This window comes from Brienomyrus brachyistius, chromosome 2 (assembly GCF_023856365.1).
Source record: "Brienomyrus brachyistius isolate T26 chromosome 2, BBRACH_0.4, whole genome shotgun sequence".
NCBI lineage: Eukaryota > Metazoa > Chordata > Actinopteri > Osteoglossiformes > Mormyridae > Brienomyrus > Brienomyrus brachyistius.
In genome coordinates, this window is record NC_064534.1 from 24,015,151 (window position 1) to 24,036,018 (window position 20,868).

At 39.1% G+C, this 20,868-nt stretch overlaps 1 protein-coding gene across 8 annotated transcripts in view; it reads left to right on the plus strand.

Annotated features, from left to right (window-relative positions):
* Positions 1–20,868, plus strand: part of LOC125712651 (multiple C2 and transmembrane domain-containing protein 1-like) — a 108,490-nt gene that overhangs the window by 15,529 nt on the left and 72,093 nt on the right. For 7 of the 8 annotated variants that reach the window (XM_048982951.1, XM_048982937.1, XM_048982941.1 and 4 more), the window contains exon 2: positions 7,433–7,547. In XM_048982951.1, the coding sequence (XP_048838908.1) occupies positions 7,433–7,547 (115 nt within the window). Of the gene's footprint in view, positions 1–7,432; positions 7,599–20,868 lie in introns of those variants that run through there. The other variant, XM_048982986.1, reaches the window with a different exon arrangement.

A 20,868-nucleotide genomic window follows, 5' to 3' on the forward strand; every position in this document is an offset into this window, starting at 1 on the left:
GTTACCATTTGGATTTTATTTCACTTAACTTGCAAAGAATGTATCTCAGTCGGATCTCACAACAGCTCTGGGTGTGTAATCCTGTGAGACACATGACCAAGCCAGTATCTCTCTTTATCTTATGTGGCAGTTTTTATGACAAAGATGACACATTTATAGAATGGTTTTAATCCTTTGCATTTCACCATTTCTTGTCACCAATTTTTGGTACTTGGTTATAGTACATAGATTGGATATTGGAAAGACAGTACTCACATGGATCACAGGCATTGTTACCTGGATAGAATGCGTGACAGAGTACTCTAAATAATAAATAAATGCCATCAATGGGTGGAACAGTGGAAAGATAACATCCAGCTAGGAGCTTGGATAATGTTGAAGCATAAATATCTGCAATATCTGTAATCAGCACATATGATTACTGGCTTGTCCCGCTACTGTTTCTTTTTAAATCAAATTATGTTGCATAAAATAAGTTTGCAAAATAATAAATAAATAAATAAATAAATAAATAAATAAATATAGATAGATAGATAGATAGATAGATAGATAGATAGACAGATAGATAGATTGATTGAATTACAGTGTAGCACAATGCCTATGATCTATGAAAATTATGTTTCTTTAGGATGGGACGCCAGTCACAGGCACATTTTTAGTACTAATCAACATCTCTTGACTGTGGGGGGGGGGGGCACAGTCCCCAGAGGGAACAAGCACAACATGGGACAACATGCAAAGTGTACAGACAGAGTGCAAAGGCTAGACTGAAAGGCCTGTCCCTGGGGTGTGAGGTGAACATCACAGCTGACATGCCGCCCTTGTATACTCTTTAATGAAATCTGTTACCTCATTTGTGCCCTTGAGAGGTAAAGTGGGCTATCCCACAAAACCAGTCTTGAGAAAACGAGCTCCAAAGTGTGCCTATACCCTACAATTGATATATATCATAGGTAGCACAGAGGTATGACTTAGATAACAACAGATAGACCCTCAATAATTAATATTGGACACGAAACTCATTTTTGACTGCCATGTGGGATAGCCCACTTTACCTAAGGGCACATTTCATAACAAAACTTAAACGACTAATGAAATGAAGTTTAATCCACTCCAGACACTAATACGTGATTTTCTCCTGTTTTGCAAATAGCCAAGGTTCTTAGCTAATAATACATTTAATGCATCGAATTGCCATGAAATCATGATCTGTTTGGTTGAAATAAATGCACCTCCATCAGTCCCGTCTGACAGAATTATCTTTTATTAGTCCTACCTGATCTGCTGGCTGTGTTCTTTTCATTTATTAATTATCTGGTGTAATCCAGTGTTTTGAATCTGCCATGGCATACAACAGATTTCTCGTTAGTTCATTGATGAGAAATTGATTTTTCAGTTTCATCAACAAAGTGCCCAAGACGTTGCATGTACAATGCTGTGGGGTTGTTACAATGATAAAAATCATGTAACTCATTACTGATTATACCAAAAAATAAAACAGAGGTCATTCTTATATTGCAAAATGTGGTTTGTTTATAACCCATTCATGATAAAGACGGAAAAAAGAACAACACTGCAAGTCTTTATTTTGGCCTGTAACTCTTCTTGTAATTCTGAGGAATTATTCAGCAGAGCTGCTTCTGTTGTTTTTCAAACATACCGATTATTTCAGGCTAAAATTCACGGTAAAGTAATAATAGCCCCCTTTTCTCATCCCAGAGCCTTTTGTGCTTATCAAGCTTTAGCAATTAATGGCCCCCGACAGCGCTGGTGTTCCATGTCTAAATATTGCCATGCTGCCTCATCTATTCAAAGCTGTTCTGTGTGAGAACCACAAACAAATTCTTCTATCTATCTATCTATCTATCTATCTATCTATCTATCTATCTATCTATCTATCTATCTATCTATCTATCTATTTTATATGTATGTATGTGTGTGCGCGCGCACATACAGTATATATATATATATATATATATATATATATATAGTTATTCATAATTCTGCATGACTAGTCAAAATTGTCAAAATTGTTTACTTAATATGACCCTTTCATCAGGTTTCAGTGCAAACATCAGGATCCCGGGCAAATCTAACACGGTACATATTTTATTCTTTTAAAATACTATATGCATATTTGTTGGTATGCTTGAGAAGGGTTTTCTTTTTTTAATTTCATGTGTCTTTTCTTGCTTCAAACTGTTACAACAAGCTCTGCAGGAGGAGTGCGCAAACAGAAATAGCTGCTCCTGAATAGGGATGTCAGCACCAAGGAGCTGGGTGTAGGCGGAAGGTGGATTAGAACATCCTGCTGCCTAGCAGCTCAGGGAAGACACTAAGTCTAACCTTATTCTTCTGGCAGTGCTTAAACATCTCCATAAAGTCGGTATAATTACACCAGATCATAGAGTACCTTTGACTTTTTTTTAACAGCTCAAAAAATGTAATCCTTGTTTTGTTACATCTTGAACACCACCCTGAGAAAGCTAGATATGGATATGAAAGAGAAAGACTTTTGAATTCACAGGCTAAAAAAGGATGGATGTCTTTGCTTTCAATAGGTTAACATATACAGCACTGGTGTTCCTGATCTTGTTGAGTTACTGTATATATTGTGATCAGATTGCATAATCAACTGTGGCACTTAATGCAACATATTGTGGTTACTGCAATAAAAGCAGTGCTGTTAACGATTTATGTCTGTCTTGCAGATGATAACAATTTGCATATTTCATCTTGAGAGGCTTTTTGTCTGAGGTCCATTTCTGAATGATGCCTGGTAGAGTCTTTCACATCCAAACACCAACATCCCAGCTTTGCTGCTCTCCAAAACTGGTTAAAATGGTCATAGTGGTGTCAGCACAAACACCAGTGACTTAATGGGAAAAGAGGATTTGTTAAGTCTGATGTTATCTGGAAGTAGGGCTGAGCATTATATACCATACGTCGACTTAACGAACAATAAGAAAATGAGAAACTTCAATACACTTGATAAGGAGCAAATAGCTCTAACCAATCATATGGTAGTATTTTAAGAACGGACGACCTACACGCAGCAAATGCACAGCAAGGTTGTGTTCTGGTTAAACAGTGTAAAAAGATGTTGGTGGTCTTGTGGTTCAGCCCAACATGTAATGTACTGGTACCATGTACTGTTCTTTAAACTCTGCTGCAAACCTATGCCAACTACAACTGGAAATACTTCACCATTGAAGCCTTGCCATTCAATAGAAAACATTGAATGCAAGTATTTACAGTTACAAACACCAGCAATCAGAGTTTACACATACAAGCTGAAGAAATACGGGACAACCCGTGTCCCATATTGGTTAAAGACATTTTTTAGTACAGGATGGGTGACAACTCTACTAGTAATATAAATCCAGTCCCCTAGAATCACTGGGAAAGTCATAGAAAAAACCCAGAAACAACCCGTACTGTCAGTGTTTTTTAGTGTTACGCCCTACGATAATTTTTTTGTTGTGTTTGTTAAAATTACATTTCATTTTGCAGTTCATTTTGTTATCTTTTTTCTTGTTCTGAAACTGTTTAAGGGCAATTCTATGGGAATTTCAAGCAAATATGAAATGATGAAGTAATGAAATATGACAGGAATTACATTGTGATAATTACTAATATCAACTGATATGAAAAAAAAGATAAAATCCTTTGCCATGTCACTTAGTCACATTGAAGGTTTGCTGTATCATATTGTCTTAAGCAGTCCTGTTGTGTTTACTGTATATTGTTGATACAAAATTAATGCATACTTAAAATTGAGCTTAATTTCAGCAGTATTTATGTTTGAATGTCATAGAACTGAAATGCTGAATGAAGTGGATAGGACATGAATAGTAATTTAAAAGCTTATTTGTGTGTGTGGAGGTAGAGGCATTTGTGGGATAACCTAAGGCGTCTGAGTGAGCTAATTTAATTTTTGTGCTTTTCTGTATATTTGATAAGCATACAAAATATATTTTGCATAGTAATAAGTACACAATTGTAGAACGATCTGCTGGAAAAGAGTGTTGCTTTTGCATGTGCTGAAGGCTCCTAGTTTAGATAAGCAGGATATTTGAATGTTCTGACTGGCTGTGGCTTGCTGTACGCATGTGCATCATGTTCGGGCCAATAACAGCAGCAGTGCTGAAATAGCCACAGTAAGACTGATGCAAATGACGATGTAAAAGCAAAAAAGAAAACAATCCTTATGCAAATTAAAAAAAAATACACACACATTATGGACTACACATGAACATGAAATAAACAAGCAAACTATCAGCTTGAGTTGCACTCAATTACCTGTTTCAAATACATGCTTGACCCTAAAAATCAGATTTTCATTTAAATATCTATATAGAAGGTAACAACAATATGTAACGATAAATATGAAGCTGGATATTTGTGAAAGAATATTGTCCACATTTTCCACTCACCTCTGAGGAAGCAAAATAATTTCACTGCATGATATTCACTTCAGCTTTTGAGTCCACTAGGTAGGTTAATCAGGTCTAGAGACTAAAAGTGCAGACCAAGATTTTGTTTCAAATAACCATCTGAGTATAAAAGAGTCAGTCACAGAGTACTCAGCTGGTTGGTTGAAAGAAAATCTTGGTCTAGACATGAACCGCCAACATCTACAGAGGGAACTCAACAAGAAACAAAAAGAGACTGTGAGGGGTCAAAACAAAGGCAGGCAGGCAAAACAAGGACCATCATGGACTAGAACTAAAACAGGAGATACACTGAGGGGACACTAGTGAGGAAACAACACATGCAACTCCTTAAGCACAAACAGACCCAATGAACCTACCGACATCAAACGCACAGCACTAACACCGACACATTCTAGTAACAATTGCAGAAGAAACGCTGTGACTGACAAGACAACAGGGCAAAATCATGCACCTACTGTATATACACAATGACAAGGGCTGACGGGAAACAGCTTTGGATGATTAACAACGAATCAGACACTAGGGAATGGACACTAGGAGATATTAGATACTAGAGCAATACAAGACATAAAACCAGGTACTAGAGGGAAGAACCAAGAATAGAAGCATAATCACAGCTAGTACAAAAATAGAAACAGGAGCACATAAGAAAATAATAACTAAATCATATCAATTAAAGTTTCATTGTTTTTAACAATGAGGCCATTTGAAAATGATGCCTGTGTACTATGCTCACAGGTGCATTTTGCTTAGCATAGCAACAGCATAGCAATAGCAGAGCAGGAGCAAGACACACGTGTTTTTCATGACGCACCAGTTATTACATTTCTGCAGAGAGAAGGCCGTGTTGACATGTCTTCAGTTTGCGAAATCGGCAGCACGTAGACAAAGGGATTCCATTTCGCCGAATGGCATTACTCATCCTTCAGCTCATTGCCACAATGTGAGCTGTGTCACTGCATGTATCTTGTATCATGTGTGGCTGTGATAGACAGCGCAGTGTACCTGCTCTCCAGTTTGTGCTGTAAAATAGATTGGTGTGGGCTGCATGTCCCCCTTACCCGATGTCTCTGAATAGGTTTCTGTATATACTGTAGTAGCCAAGCACTGTAAGGGAGAAAAACCTGAACAGCATTTGGCTAATTAATAATAATATTAATATATCTTAGTTCTGTGACCCTGACCTGGATAAGAAGTTTAAAGATGGATGGATGGATGGATGGATGGATGGACGGACGGATGGATGTTTTGATCAAAACATAAACAGAGATACTGCACAGAACACACTGTCCTACCAAAATATATTATGAATCAATGCAGGATGGTTTCATAATGCCTCTGTTATCCCAACACTGCTCTTTAAGCAGAAACTGCATAGCAGTTATGATTAAAACATTCATCCTAGATCGGAGCCGCTTTCTCAAACTGACCACAGACTATACATTTAGACTGAATTAAAAAGGTCATTTTTATTGTGACGTGCTGTCTTTCGTTGCAGGAACTCTTACTGAATAGCAGTGGAATTTCCTGGAAAATATTGCCTGAATAGAATGCAGTGTAACGATTGTATGTCAATATCAGCTGAAATATTTAAGCTCCCCTTTGCAGGCTTTGTGTCATTACTTGTGCTTTTGTATGAGTCTGTGTGTGACTGACGAAGACTGTAAAAGGTTAGGGATACAGTGACCGGCCACTTCAGCGGCTGCCTTTCTGAATTTTCTGTGAGCCACATGCTGCTGCTCCAGCTGACGGTTACATAAAAAATCAGCCCAAAGCATCACAGCATAAGATCACTTCATTCTACCTTCTGTCAGCTCCTACTGAATCTTACTGCAAGAATTTCTATTACAAGAGCGAGCGTTATAAACAACTTTATTCTTTAAATTGCGAAAAAATAAATAATAGAAATAAAAATACGTTGGCATCCTTATGTGTTACTATCACATGCATTGCAAGGATGTAGGGATATTAATTCCACTCATCAATACTAATATGTCCAGACAATCTGTGAAATCAGCTCTTTTTATTATTTTTGGAAACCTTTTCCTTACTGCTGAATCATGCTTTGCAGGTGCCCTTCAGCCTTTTACAGTGCATGATCTGTCCACTGGACAGTTTCCAGTGGAAAAACATGCCAGATCAAGTGTCCTTTTGCCACATAGCTTTTAAATGTCTGTCCCAAACCAAGTTTAAAGTTAACGAGTTTCAAGTTTTTTTATCACACATGCAATTGTACACTGTACCACTGTGCAGTGAAATGCCTTTCCACTGGATTTCTGGATTGTGCTCGAGGAAATAGGCAATAGAAAGAAAAAAACAGAACAGTATAGAAAGAATAAAGTAAGAAATAAGTAAAATGAAAATACACATCCATCCATCCATCCATTTTCCAAAACGCTTATCCTACTGGTTCGTGGTGGGTCCGGAGCCTATCCCAGAAGCAATGGGCACGAGGCAGGGAACAACCCAGGAAGGGGAGCCAGCCTTTCGCAGTGAAAATACACAGAATAACAATAAAGAAAATGACTGTAAAATACACAATAAAATAAAGAGCAGTATATCATGATCAACAACTGAGAAAAGTGAGTTTGATTAAGTATGTAAAGTAGGTAAAGTGACTTGTTAGCTATGTGAATCTTCATGAAGAATATAAATGGCCTAAGGGTAGAAGCTGTACCTTCTGGTAATGGAGACACTGATGTGCCTTTTTGATTAACAAGGGTGCTGTTATGTTGTCCGTGTCACGTTCTCTTTGAGGACATGCAGGTATTTGAAGCTGCACACGCTCCCCACAGGCGTCCCACTGATTGTGAGGGAATTTCCTCCCAAAGTGCACAGCCAGCCCTTTTATCTTGCTGACGTTCAGGAGGACATTGTTTGTTTGTTTTCCTGGCTCCAGGAAAACAAACAAAATCTGGACATTGCAGCAACAAAGTATTTTCTGCTCTTTGAAGATGCCCTCTTTCCATCCTTAGGGTATCACTATTGTGGAGCCAAGGGATGCAGATCCACCACCTTCTAAGCCAGGAATGTATCAGCTGGATGTTCTACTAAAGATGGGGCATAACCTCGCCATTAGGGACAGAGGAGGTAAGAGCCGGTGCTATGTAGGCTGGATGACAATCAGTGCTTACTGAGTCGGTGAGTGCTTGATCATTGTATAATACTAGTTTTGTATAACAAGTTTAACCTGTGGAGAGTTTTGCTGTTTGTAAAGTACTGTACTGTATACCGACAGTAAATGCCATCAAAATTTAGACCATAATTTGGGTTTTGGAGTATGTTTTTGGAACGGTCTTCTAATTTCTAATAGTCTGTATTGCATTTAGGAGTCTTTATTATTTTGATCATTATTGGTTTCGTTACTTTTTATTCATTTGACTTTTTGTTTTGTACCATTATTGAAAGTCATTTCGTACTGTGCAAGTTTGATGGAATGTACATGTATTTTCTTGACCAAAGTTATACCTACTGTAGGTGTCTATTGTAATGTCGTGCAAGGCATAGCTTGGTTGGCTTCCGTCTCCCTGTTTTATATCAGCCCAAAGCAGAATTATTCATCAATTGCAGACCCACGTTCTCAATTTTATAACAGAGAAAGCTTAACTGGATCTAATCTTTTTGCCCAAAGAAATCATGGATTTGACAGAAGGGAGTGTAAGTGGCGCAATTTTCTTAAGTGGTGTGTCACTGATAATTCACTGTATATGAAGAAATAACTAAATCAGATGTTGATATGAGCTCATGATGCAATTTACTGTACACCCTCACTGGCTAGAAATATGCCATATGACTTGTCCTTGATGTGAATCATGTTGGTTACTGGGCCACCGGTGGTTTGCCTTCGTGTTTTAGCTTAGTCATTTTTCTCACGGACCTGTCAACTCAACATGGGAGCCTCCAACAAATTTGCCCGGCCTAAAAAGAACATTGCCTGAAAGTGTCAGTGTTAGTGAAAAATGATATAACAAAGCAGAGGAGAACTGTATCTTTTCTCAGATAGTCACTACCCCTGTTGCTCTATGGCAGTGGCTCTCAATTGCTTTTCTCAGGGTCCACATTGGTCATGAAATCACGAACCAAAGCTGTTAAGTTTTCAACCATATACATTGGGGCTGTAACAGTGTTTGATGTGTGCCGTTCAGTTACATACATTTTGGGTAGGAATGCACAGCGAAAAGAATGAATGCATGTCTTGACACTGGCAGAACCTAAATTCATGGATTTTCAACATGGAAAAGACCAGAGAGAGAGAGAGTAGTTGGTAAGATGAAGACGGTCTTTTAGCTCCGTTATGCCAAACTCAGATATATTCCTGAGGGATGCACTGATGCCATTCTTTTCAGACTGAGTACGAGTACCAATGCTTGCTTTCTGCCGATACCATTTAGAACTGGGTGATGTCTAATAATGGGCAATATTTTAATTCGTAAATATTGGGATATTTTGATTATTGCTAATCATTGTGTCTGTGGAAAGTGGCAGATCAGCTGGCCATATTTAAAAACTGTACTATGGGCTGTCTAAAACCTCGTAAAGCAGTGGCTCATGAAATTTTTACCGGCGTACCACCTTGGAAGGTTTTGTGGTCCCATCATCAGGACAGTATGATTAATTGTTAAGAAGAAAATACTGGGAATATATTTTTTTAGGGGCGGCATGGTGGTGCAGTGCTTAGCACTGTTGCGTCACACCTCTGGGACCTGGGTTCAAGTCTCCGCCTGGGTCACATGTGTGTGGAGTTTGCATGTTCTCCCCATGTCGTCGTGGGGTTTCCTCCGGGTACTCCGGTTTCCCCCCACAGTCCAAAAACATGCTGAGGCTAATTGGAGTTACTAAATTGCCCATAGGTGTGCATGCGTGAGTGAATGGTGTGTGAGTGTGCCCTGCGATGGGCTGGCCCCCCATCCTGGGTTGTTCCCTGCCTCGTGCCCATTGCTTCCGGGATAGGCTCCGGACCCCCCTCAACCCAGTAGGATAAGCGGTTTGGAAAATGGATGGATGGATGGATATATATGAATCAATCTATCTATCTATCTATCTATCTATCTATCTATCTATCTATCTATCTATCTATCTGTACAGTATATATATATATATATATATATATATATATATATATATATATATATATATATATATATATATTGTTATTTCTATATGACATTAGTAATGGGCTTATTCTTCTTAAAACAAATGGCGTCATATAGATGCAACAATGTCCATAAGTGAGAAGTTTGTTCTGTTTTTAGGATATATTATATAAAATATATATATCAGATATATATCAATGCGGAGACACAGCTGAGGTGCAGTGTTATCTCAGTGACTTCAGCATACTGTGTTCTGAGGACCCCTGTGTTCTGAGCGATTCTGCTCAATGCATAATGCCGTTTTTCCATTAGCTTGCACTTCAGCTTTTATACACCTCTGCCTCCTTTCCCCTACGAACATGTGTTCTCAAAAGCAGGAGAAGATGTAGAAAGTGGAATCAACTTAATCCCAACACTGTGGAATATATATTTTGTCTTTAGAAAACCTTTGAGTGGTGAACATAGTTACTGTGCACAAACACCTACACGCCTACATTTTTATAGTTGTCTTCAAGCACTTTCACTTCCCTTTTATTTTTCACATTTCAATGATCACTTAAAACACTTACTGTAAAGAAAATTATATAACGAAATGCACGTGTGTGTGTGTGTGTACAATGGCATATTAGGGCCATTGTAGGTTACTGAGGGGGAGAGGGGTAATATTCAGAGAAAAAGAAAGATTAAACTCGTAGCTTTATGAAGAAAAAAACTCAGGAACTCTCTGAGATTATATCACTTTCTTTTATTTGATAATTATGATAATACTGATGGCATTCTCCCATGGGCTTTAGGTCACATAAGAACACATGCCACTTCCCTGTATAAGTTAATCAAATTGCACTATCCTTTAAAATGTACTTATATGATTTTATTTTCATATTTTAAGTCGGCTCATTATATACTGACAGCATGTAACCCATTGCTTGTGTCTACTAAAGTTTGAGAAATCAGAGCAAGGGCACTGAACTACAAAATCCATTTGATCATCTTACTCACTGTTACAAAGACATGGCGATATGCCCTTGCTAAGAGGTGTAATGAAAGTAATAACAACCAGACTGTTAAAGCCACCGGAAGTTTCAAACAGCTGGTGTAATGTTGTTTGCACGCTTGTTGTTTGATAGTGTGTTAATAGTGTTGTTTGAGATCGAGAGAATATCGTTTTCTCATATATTTTAATATTGGAACTACTTTTACTTTTTTCTTAGTTTAGGTTTTTTCCTCGGAATATATTATAATTTTTTTAGCCTTGGGCCTGATACTCTTATAGTACATGTATGAAAATGCTTGAAAAATTAGTAGCAAAATATGCATAAATTATTATAATATCCAAGTTGGATGCATCATTTATTCATATATGGTTATAAACTCAGGCAACATAGTGTTTCTAATGGCCTTCATTCATAAGACTAGTGATTTAACAGATGTAACTTGGTGGCGCCAAGTTAATAACTGCTCCCCTTTGACTTCCACATGCTGCTACTGTGCACTGTACTATGAAGCTTCTTTGCTTCAAAAAACTCCATTTTGACATCAACAGGATACGGAGTGAGGCAGGGAGGGTAACTCCCGAGGGACCACAGCTGACATAATCACAGGGGAAGGCTGGACAAACAGGATCAGAGAACAATAATTACCATTTTCCTCTGCTGTCTGAGGAGCTTCGTAATCTCTGCATTTCATAGGAGGCACTTTCTGAAGTACGCAGACCAGGGAGTGGTCACATCTCTGTAGGCTGGTACACCTATTATTGGTCTGGTCCCTCTGGAGCCCCCCATACTCAGGGAGTAACTATTGCTGTGGCAGATTGGCTCCTCCCAATGGAGTCTGATGTCACTCCATGTAATGAGTGTATTATGAGACTCAGGCTAAGGCCTTCTCTGGGTGTCTTGTGTGTTGTCTGGATGAAGTAGATATATTATTCTCAACTTTGCTCGGTGGTTGATGGATCCCCACGAGGTGACATTTCTCTTGTCATGGGTGACTTCAATGTGACCACTGGCATGACGAGGCTGGTATGGTGGTGTCTGGTGACCATGGTGAAAGTGGGGCCAGGTTCCTCGACTTTGCAAAAGGTAACGGGCTGTGAATTTCTGGATCTTGGTTCCAGCGCTCTGAGTCGCATCGTTGGACTTGGTACTCCAATACTAGTGGTTTGGTGAAGGAGACCGATCGCATCCTCGTGGGCAGATGCTGGAGGCTCCTACAGAACTGCAGCATCTACAGAAGTGCCCAGTTTGTGAATTATGACCACAGACTTCTTGTTGCCCTGAATATGCAGATTAGGTGCAGTAGGCTACTACCTACTAGGAGAATGAGGCTGAACTTGGCCAGACTCCAAGATCAGGCTGTTTCTAATTAGTTTGCACACAGTTTGTGTGGGGAACTTGCAGACTCGGGTGTGACTGCAGATTCTAATGTAATGGGAGAGACCTTCCATAATAAGACCCTAAAGGTTGCTCAGGGTTGTGGTGGTGTTGTTGGTGTTCCCAGAAGGAGGTGTTTCATCTTACAGGGATATCGTAAAGAGGAGACACAGGGCACAGCATGATGACAAGTCTGGTCTCTGCCGGGAACTGAGAAGGATGGCTGCGAGGGCTCTGAGGGCAGACTAGGAGGTGTTTGTTAGAGGGATCTGTGGACAAGTGACACACCATCTGTAGTTTAGTAACCGACATACTGCTTACAGAGGAATCGAAGCATTACACACATCTGAATGTGTTTCACACAGAGTCACAGTCAGGGTGGGTGCTGGAACGATCCTTACAGATGACACTGCAGTTGAGCCACTGAGCCAGCTACTTTGAGCCGCTGTTTAAAGCTGATCCTCTGGCTACAACGTTGGACATCTCTGGATCCACAGTTCTTGAGGCTAATCCTCGGATTAGCTATCAATAACCCAATATTTCTGAGATTGCACAGGTGGTCAACCAGCTGAGGGTAGGGAAGGCTGAAGGGATCAATAGTATATGGGGTGAACTTCTCCAGACTGGTGGTAAGGCTGTCCTGGCATTGCAGGCAATCTTTGTTTCCATTTGGGAGACAGGTGTCATCCTAACTAACTGGAAAGTGGGATTTGATCTCCCTATTTGGAAAGGGAAGGGAGATTGCCTAGATTCCGGCAACTACAGTGGGATAACACTGCTCTCATTGCCAGGTAAGGTCCTTGCTAGAGTCATCTTCAATAGCATCCGTGATCACTTGCCTAAGAAGTCTACCATTGACTGCACCCTGGCACTGAGGGTTCGAGTGCAAATGTGAATTTCGTAAGAGTTTCTTTGCAGCCTTTGTTGATTTTCATAAAGTGTTTGACTTACTTGATCGAGCTGCCCTGTGGGACATTCTGAGACTTTTCGGGATCCCCCCGAGGTTGCTGGATGTCATGGTTGGCCTCTACATTGGTACTGTGAGTGTTGTGCAGGGTGGAGACAGAACCTCTATGTTATTCACAGGTGATTCTGGGTTTCATCAGCGGTATAACAATATTCATGGCTCAGGTGACTCTTCCTATGAAGTCAGTAGACTGATTTGGAGAGCGATCGTAAGATTGCTGGAAAGGGGTGTATGGTGCTCTCGATATATTTGTAAGAGGACGAAGGTCCAACTCTTTAGAGTCCTGTTGCTTGTATGGCTGTGAGACATGGATGTTATCCAGTAACCTGAGATGAAGACTAGACTCTTTTGGTACTGTGTCTCTTCGGAGAATCCTTGGGTACCGTTGGTTTGACTTTGTGTTAATTGAGCGGTTGCTTAGGGATGTCCAAATGAGGCACATAACCTGCATTTTGAGGAAGCATCAGTTATGGTGCTACAGCTATGTGGTACGATTTCCTGAGGGTGATCCGACTCGCAGGGTCCTTACTGCCGAGGATCCGAGCAGCTGGACCACGCCAAAGAGACACCCACTTAACACCTGGTTGCGGCAGAGAGATGGCCATTTCTGCAGGGTGGGACTGGACTGTGTGTCGGCCTGGGGGTTTGCCAACCAGCATCCAAAAGTGTTTCTTTGTGTGGTGTCTGTGGTGACTGTACCAGTGCACACTTCCCAACCTGATGTGACCTGACCTGGGTGGAAACCAACACAGGCACTAACACTAACAATGCCTAACAAAGGAATAGGGCTTGGATGCACCTGCTCGGCCATGGAAACCCACTGATCTTGAGCTAATCTGAAGGCCACACGAAGTTTGGAGGTCTGTAGCTATTGACTCTGCAGACAGTTGGCGACTTCTGTGCACCTCAGTACGCATTGTTCCCGCTCTGTGATTTTATGTGACTAACCACTTTGTGGCTGACTTGCTATTGTTCCCAGTTGCTTCCACTCTGTTATAATACCACTATGACCATTGATATTTAGTAGCGAGGAAATTTCAAGTTTTTGAACAGGTGCCATTCTACCATGGCACCACACTTGAATTTATTGAGCTCCTGTGAGTGACCCATTCATTTGATTCAATTGTTTGTAGAAGCAGTCTGCATGCCTAGGTGCTTCATTTTATACACCTGTGGCTATAGAAATGATAGGAACACCGGAAGTCAATGATTTGGAGGGGTGTCTCAATACTTTTAGCAATATACTGTAGTGTATACTAAATGTAATATAAAACAATCCACCCTCTAAAAACTGTGAAATACAAAATAGAGTATTAGTCTTCTCATGGGTAGCAGCAATTAACATTTTACATAGGACAGCAATGGACAATAATAACCCTATGATCACCACAATCTTCCTTTTGAAAAACCTACAGCTAGCTTTTTTTATTCTGTTTTTGTTCTATTAAGACATGTCTGTGAAGCCCAGTTGAGGAAAATATTTTCTAGACTAGTGCAGTTTATCAGAAGACTTTTTTCATTAGAAATTAAAACATATAATAAGTCAATTGAATTTGTAAAAATAGGATAAGTAATTACAAGTTATAACCCTCTTTGACTTTGCAGTCAAAAGCCACGTGCCTTTTGATTTTAAATGTGCCCTGTGCAGAATTAGCCTGTGTAATTTTACATGCTTTTGGTTCAAGGTTTCATCAGGGTTGCCGACGTAAAAATTAACCTAAGAGTTTAAAGATTTCAAAGTATTAAATAGGTAATTATTATGACTTGAGACATTTTCAAACTACTACCATCTCTCTTGTAACCACTTCTAAACCATGTTCAGAGCAGTTTTATTATAAACCACAGAAATAAGCGTCTTCTTGCTTGGTCTAAATGGCCCACTTGGTTCAAATGGCCCACTTGGTATAAATGGCCCACTTGGTCTAAATGGCCCACTTGGTCCAAATGGCCCACTGTGTGCAGAGGCGAAATGTTAAGAACCACCGCTTGAAGTATTGAGGTGAATTGGCTGGAAACAGTCTGTGAAACTTTCACTTTCATTTACAATTGTGGGGTTGGTTTGTGGTTTTTTTTCCCAGAATCTAAAGCTATTTGGTTAAGTTGATACTGTGCTTCATGAGTATAGAGTATACTGCTCTTCTTGTCCTACACTATGCCGTGATGTTCATGTCATACTGCAGAATCTACACACACACACACACACATATATATATATTCATTTATTCATTCACCCATTCACCATATTGCCTACAATAGTGGTGTTTACCTCCACTTAAACCACACATTTGCTGTTACTGAAAATAAACTTCGGAAGTAAAAACTAATTCTAAAAATATAAAAATATTCAAGAGTAAAAAAGCTATTTTAATTGTGCTTACATGACACTGGCCAGGATAAGCAGTAGGGAAATAGATGGATGGATGGAATAAAATTCTTAACTTTAACTTGCAGTGAAACTGAGTTTCACTTCAGTTTGAGTTTCTATTGAGTTTAATAATTTCTTGACAAATTCAGGAATCTACAGTATCTATCTATCTTGAAATGTCATCATCTCTTCATCTAAATTATATTCCCCTGCAGAAAAAACCATAGTTATAGGCCAAGGGTGCTCAGTAATTTTTCCAAATTCCATGAGGAACACAAAACCATCCTTCACTGTCCCTGATAACATTTCTTGGGGGTAGAGGGGAGGGGGTTGGTCTGCGTTAGCCTGCGTTTCGGATTACGTCATTTGAGTACCTCTGTGATAGATCCTGTTGTGATGGTCCTGCTTGAGTATACTTGTATGCTTCATTTTGTCAGCAGTAACCACTGGCGTCATCATGTTGCAGTGTTCAAAGAAGGATATAATTTCCACAGAATTCAATCTTCTTATGGCACAGAAGTACAGTATGTTAAATCTTGTTTGCTGACATTTGCTGCATACATTGCTCACAGCCTCATTCCTCTGCTGTTGCAATGCTGGTGTGGCCAAGACATTTTCAGTGTATTTAAATGGTCTGGATTAACTGACCTTATACAAATCCATCCCTCACTTTCACTACAGCCAATGAATATCTGTTTTTATCTAGAGTGACAGCCAATTGTATATACCATTATAGGATAAATACTGTTGCATAAGTATGCTCAATGGTTTAAATTATGGCTAGTGCAATAATGATGCAGTAGCAGATATTCCAGAAATAATAGTTACGGTTAGTGAAGATCCTTCTTCTCTAATACTGTACTTATTGTGGGAATAGTACTCGTAGTGTATGTATGCCAGTATGACTTCTCTTTGTTGTCCCGTGAGCCCAGTCGGATCTGTGCTTTCTTTCTGTTCAAAGACTTAAGCTATTACTCACTTCTTCATATAGCTTGTAGGATGCTAATGTAGCTGTACATTACAGTGCACCTGGGATACGAATTGCATAGATGTGTGTGTGTCTGTGGGGGGGGGGGGGGGTGGGGATTCTGTTTTTCATGAAGTGAAAAACTGAGCAGAACTATTTCTAGACTGTGGACTGATATTTAAAAAAATGTTGCCGACAACTGAAATCTTTCCATTAGGTGTAAATAACTTGCTAGAACTATGTGACAAGTTATTAAGTTACTTATTAATGTTTTCTGTCCATGTATTAATATCATTCCTGAACAAGATTTGGCCAAAAAAGATGGCTTGAGAGGTGTCAAACAAAACAATCTTCAACCTTACTGTAGTGGCTGAATAGTGTCCATTCCAGTGCAACCATAGCTCCAAGTAAGTTTGTGTGTGTGGATTATGTTTAGATTACATTGCGGGGACCAAATATCTCCCAAAATAAAAACCTGTTATTTTGATCTTGTGGGGACCATTTTTCAGGTCCCCACAAAGATCGTAAATTCAGTCAAAATTGTAAAAGGTAAAACTGCCAAAAGTCTCTTGTTTTGTTACAGTACTAATGGTTAGATAGAGGTTAGGGTTAGGGTTAGGGTTAGGGCTGTGTAGAGGTTAAGGTTGTCATGTTGGGATTAGAATTTTACCCATAGACCTGAATGTAGAGGCCTCGCAAAGGTATAATTACAAACCTGTGTGTGTGTGTGTGTGCATATGTGTGTGATATTATAATATAAAAACACATTTATATTATGACACAAAGTATGCAGTGATTGCAAGTGGAAAATGTATGTGAGGTCCAGTTATTAACTGATAAAATCTGAATTAAAATCTTAGAACCAAAAGGAATTGAAATATTTGTTTGAGAGTGTTACAGTATTATTTGTGACTTTTTTCACCAAACACTTTATTATTTCTGAGTATACAAAAATCCAGGACAAAAAATCAGGGCCAGCCTCCAGGGTTGGGGTGTTTGAGGATCTGTGTTTGTGGACACTGTGTTTGTTACAGGATGGATGTATTTGTTGGAATGTGTGGGCTGGCAATGGGGTTTGGTACCTTGTGTTTCCTGGGACTGGCTCCAGAACCCTGCTTGGATCAGTGGTTGATGAAAAATGCAAGCATAACGAACATTGCTTCAACTATAAATTTGCATTTTCTTTATTAAGTATATATAGTGTGGTAATACTGTTTGTTGAAACTCCACCCGTTATAATCTATAATCAGTACATCAACATTCAATATGACCTGTCCGTTGAAAGCATTTGTTATGAGGTAGGGGAGAATCTGAACACAATACTGGCCCATTACACAAACACACTAAAGGAAATTTAAAGGCACCCATCTTACTCAGTCATACGCCTTTGGAACTATGAATGGAACTAAAGCTTCCAGATGAAGCCAATCTCGAGGTTCTCACACATTTTTATGGTGATATTTTTAGCTTGGTCAGTGCTGGCTTGAAGAGCATCATGTTGCACTTGTACAGTAATGGTGGAATGCAATATCCCAGGATGGGGATGCAGTAAACATTGACTTGAAGACCCAGGCTTGGCCTGCTTTAGGCAGCAGATGGAGCTCATCAGGACACCAATACACAAACAGGCAGTGTCCTAGGGAACCTGCAAGGGCGGTGATGGGGTGTTTTGGTTTATAATATTTACAGTTTTATCTTTGGCATTTTCTATTCATCACCAGTGGAAACTGTGTATGATTAAGCAATATAAAGACCAAATATTATATAAAGTGGTTTGCACAGTATATTTTTACAGTGAATTCAGTTAGGCAAAGTATAACTAGCTTACATTAAAGAACCATTCAACTAAAATTAGGTAATTTCTTACTTGTCATCACATTTCTGTTGCAGCACTTTAAAAAAATAATGATGAATTTTTTATCTTTCTTTGTGTCTGGGGCCCAAGTGATATGATCTCGGTTTATATATATATTTCCTAGTGAGCATGTCAGTGTATTCTAGAGAAATATACATTCTAAATACATTTTTTTCTTAGCACATAAGGTTCCTGGGCAACCTAAGTTTACTAACCATAAAACAGCGTGAGCAACCCTTTCTTTTAAATAGCGCAGTAATATATTGTTGTTTTTTAAATGACACCAATGGGCAGAGGGTGACGTGGAAAACATGGGAGATGTTGATATCAAGATTATTACAAAGTAACTATCAGAGTGCTTAAAATAGCTCCAGCATAAGCTGAAACATTTCCTGGAATCGAAGAAGAACATTTTTTCTGAAAGAGGCAACATTTATCTTCATTTTGTACACTTTTCCATTGAATTCTTTGGACCTTTGGCGGTAAGAGAATTCTCTTCATTGTAGTTTTTGAGCATGATTCTCTTCAATGTTTTTTTGGGGGGTCTCATGGGAATATCCCGGGTCCCTAACACCCATCCATCAATTTCCCTTAGTTACTCATCCAATGCTGGGGGGGGGGGAATCCATAAGGACACTCAGATTAGGGGTTCTCAATCAAACTGCCATCTCTGGCCGTGTGAGACCACAGGGCTACCCACTGAACCACTGACACCTTTGATGAGCGCCCAAGAAGAGAAAGATATATATTTTTTATTTTTATATATTTTTTATTCCCCCCCCACATCTGGGAGGGCGGCGCCCAAGCGCCCCCTATGGGCCAGCCGCCACTGAGTATATGCAATACTCTGAGTGTTTTGGAATGGAAACATTACTTCGAGGAACACTGATAGTCTGGATCCCTGTCCTATTCCTATTCTAGGTTCCAGGTCATCTCTTGACCATCCCCAGAGTAAGTGGTTGCAAGATTGAAGGGTTGACGTCAGGGCTGTCACTTTAAAAAAAACATAAAAAAAAAAAACGTTTGAATGAATTACAAATGTCACACAATTAGTTTGAATATATTCGAATACCTGTGATCCACCCCACCCCCCCCCCCCCCCAAAAAAAAAAAAAACGCAACAGAATCATTCTTTTCAGTATTTAATTAACAGCCTGCGCAATGGCACATTTGAACGGAGCCCCTTAGAGGTCAGGGTGGGAAAATATTTTTTGATATAGTTTTGCGTTCCTCGCTATAGTTTTCCGTTAGTAATAATGACTGTACTGTGTCTGTTTAAAGTACAAAACACTGAATTAATAAACCAATAAGTATAAATCTAAACATACAGACATGTCCAGTTAAGTATGCTTTAAGTATTAAACTGTGGGGGACAATGGACACCATGTAACTTCCATATGTTTGTTTTTATACGTATTTATTAATAATTGCATGGTGTCCATTTACAGTCAGTCACTGTAAACAAGACAAATAGCAAGTGGGCAAGTGTAGTGGAATAGCAGAAGTATTGCTTTAGCAAAAAGTAGTATACTTGAAGTTAATGTTATTAAGTATGCTTGAGTATAAGTATAGCAAGTGTACTACGGACCATGTACTTGTAATGTACAAGAAAGTATACCAATTTAATACTTCTTTGGACTAAATTGTGACATTTTAAAGTTTATAAAAGTATACTTTCAAGAATTCAAGTACACTCTATATACTACTAGTGTATTAGGTATATACTTCTAGTCCACATTTTAATTTATTAAAGTACACTTGAAGTATACTTTTATAAACTTAGAATTACTAAAACTAAAAAATGTTTTCTTTTGCTAGTTGTTATACTTTAAGTATACTTGTAAATGGAATGCATTTACATAGCACTTTTCTACTCCTACAAAGCACAATACAGTACATGCTTCATATTCACCCATCCACACACCGGTGGAGGAGGCTGCCTGCACACCAGGAACAATTTGGGGTTCAGTGTCTTGCTCAAGTATACTTCACTATACTATTCTTAAGTATATAAAATATATAAAAAGTAAACTTCAGGTATACTGCCTCAGTTTTAGTATAAAATAAGTATACTCGTAGTACACTTGAATAAACTACTTTTTGCTAAGGGTTGTAAGGGAAAACTATTTAAAACATCCATCCATCCATTTTCCAAACCGCTTTATTTAAAACATGATTTAAAAAAATATTTTCCCTCCCTGACCTTTTAGGGGCTCAGCAGACGGCAAACAACACAATTAGAACAAATGGCATAATGCACTGATAGGCTACAGTGACACGTAAAAATTAGAATCGGTTAATTATAGTTATCGGTTAAAAAGTTACAGCCCTAGCTGGCGTTTGCTCACCAGCTATTTGATGTAAGTATCATGTAGATCATTTAGGATTTGTTTAAATCACTAAAATGTTGGGTTGCGACCCAAAAGTTCGCTACACAATTTTCAGTGTGTCACAGCATGTGTGGTTAAAACACACACATGCATGCACACACATGTAGGGTATACCTATCCTTATGGGGCCCGCTCATTCACTTCTATGGGAAAAACACTAACTATGACAACCTTAACCCCCACCCTGCCCTAACTATAACCATAAGTAACCAAGCAAAATACAAGAGTTTTTTGCATTTTTAGCTTTTTCATAGCAGTCACTGATTTTTATAAAATAGAGTTTTAAAATAGAAGAAGCTGGTCCCCATAAGGGAAAAAAATGGATATTTATCATGTTATGGGGACACTGTGTCCCCATAAGGATAGGTATACCCGCTCGCACACACACACACACACACACACACA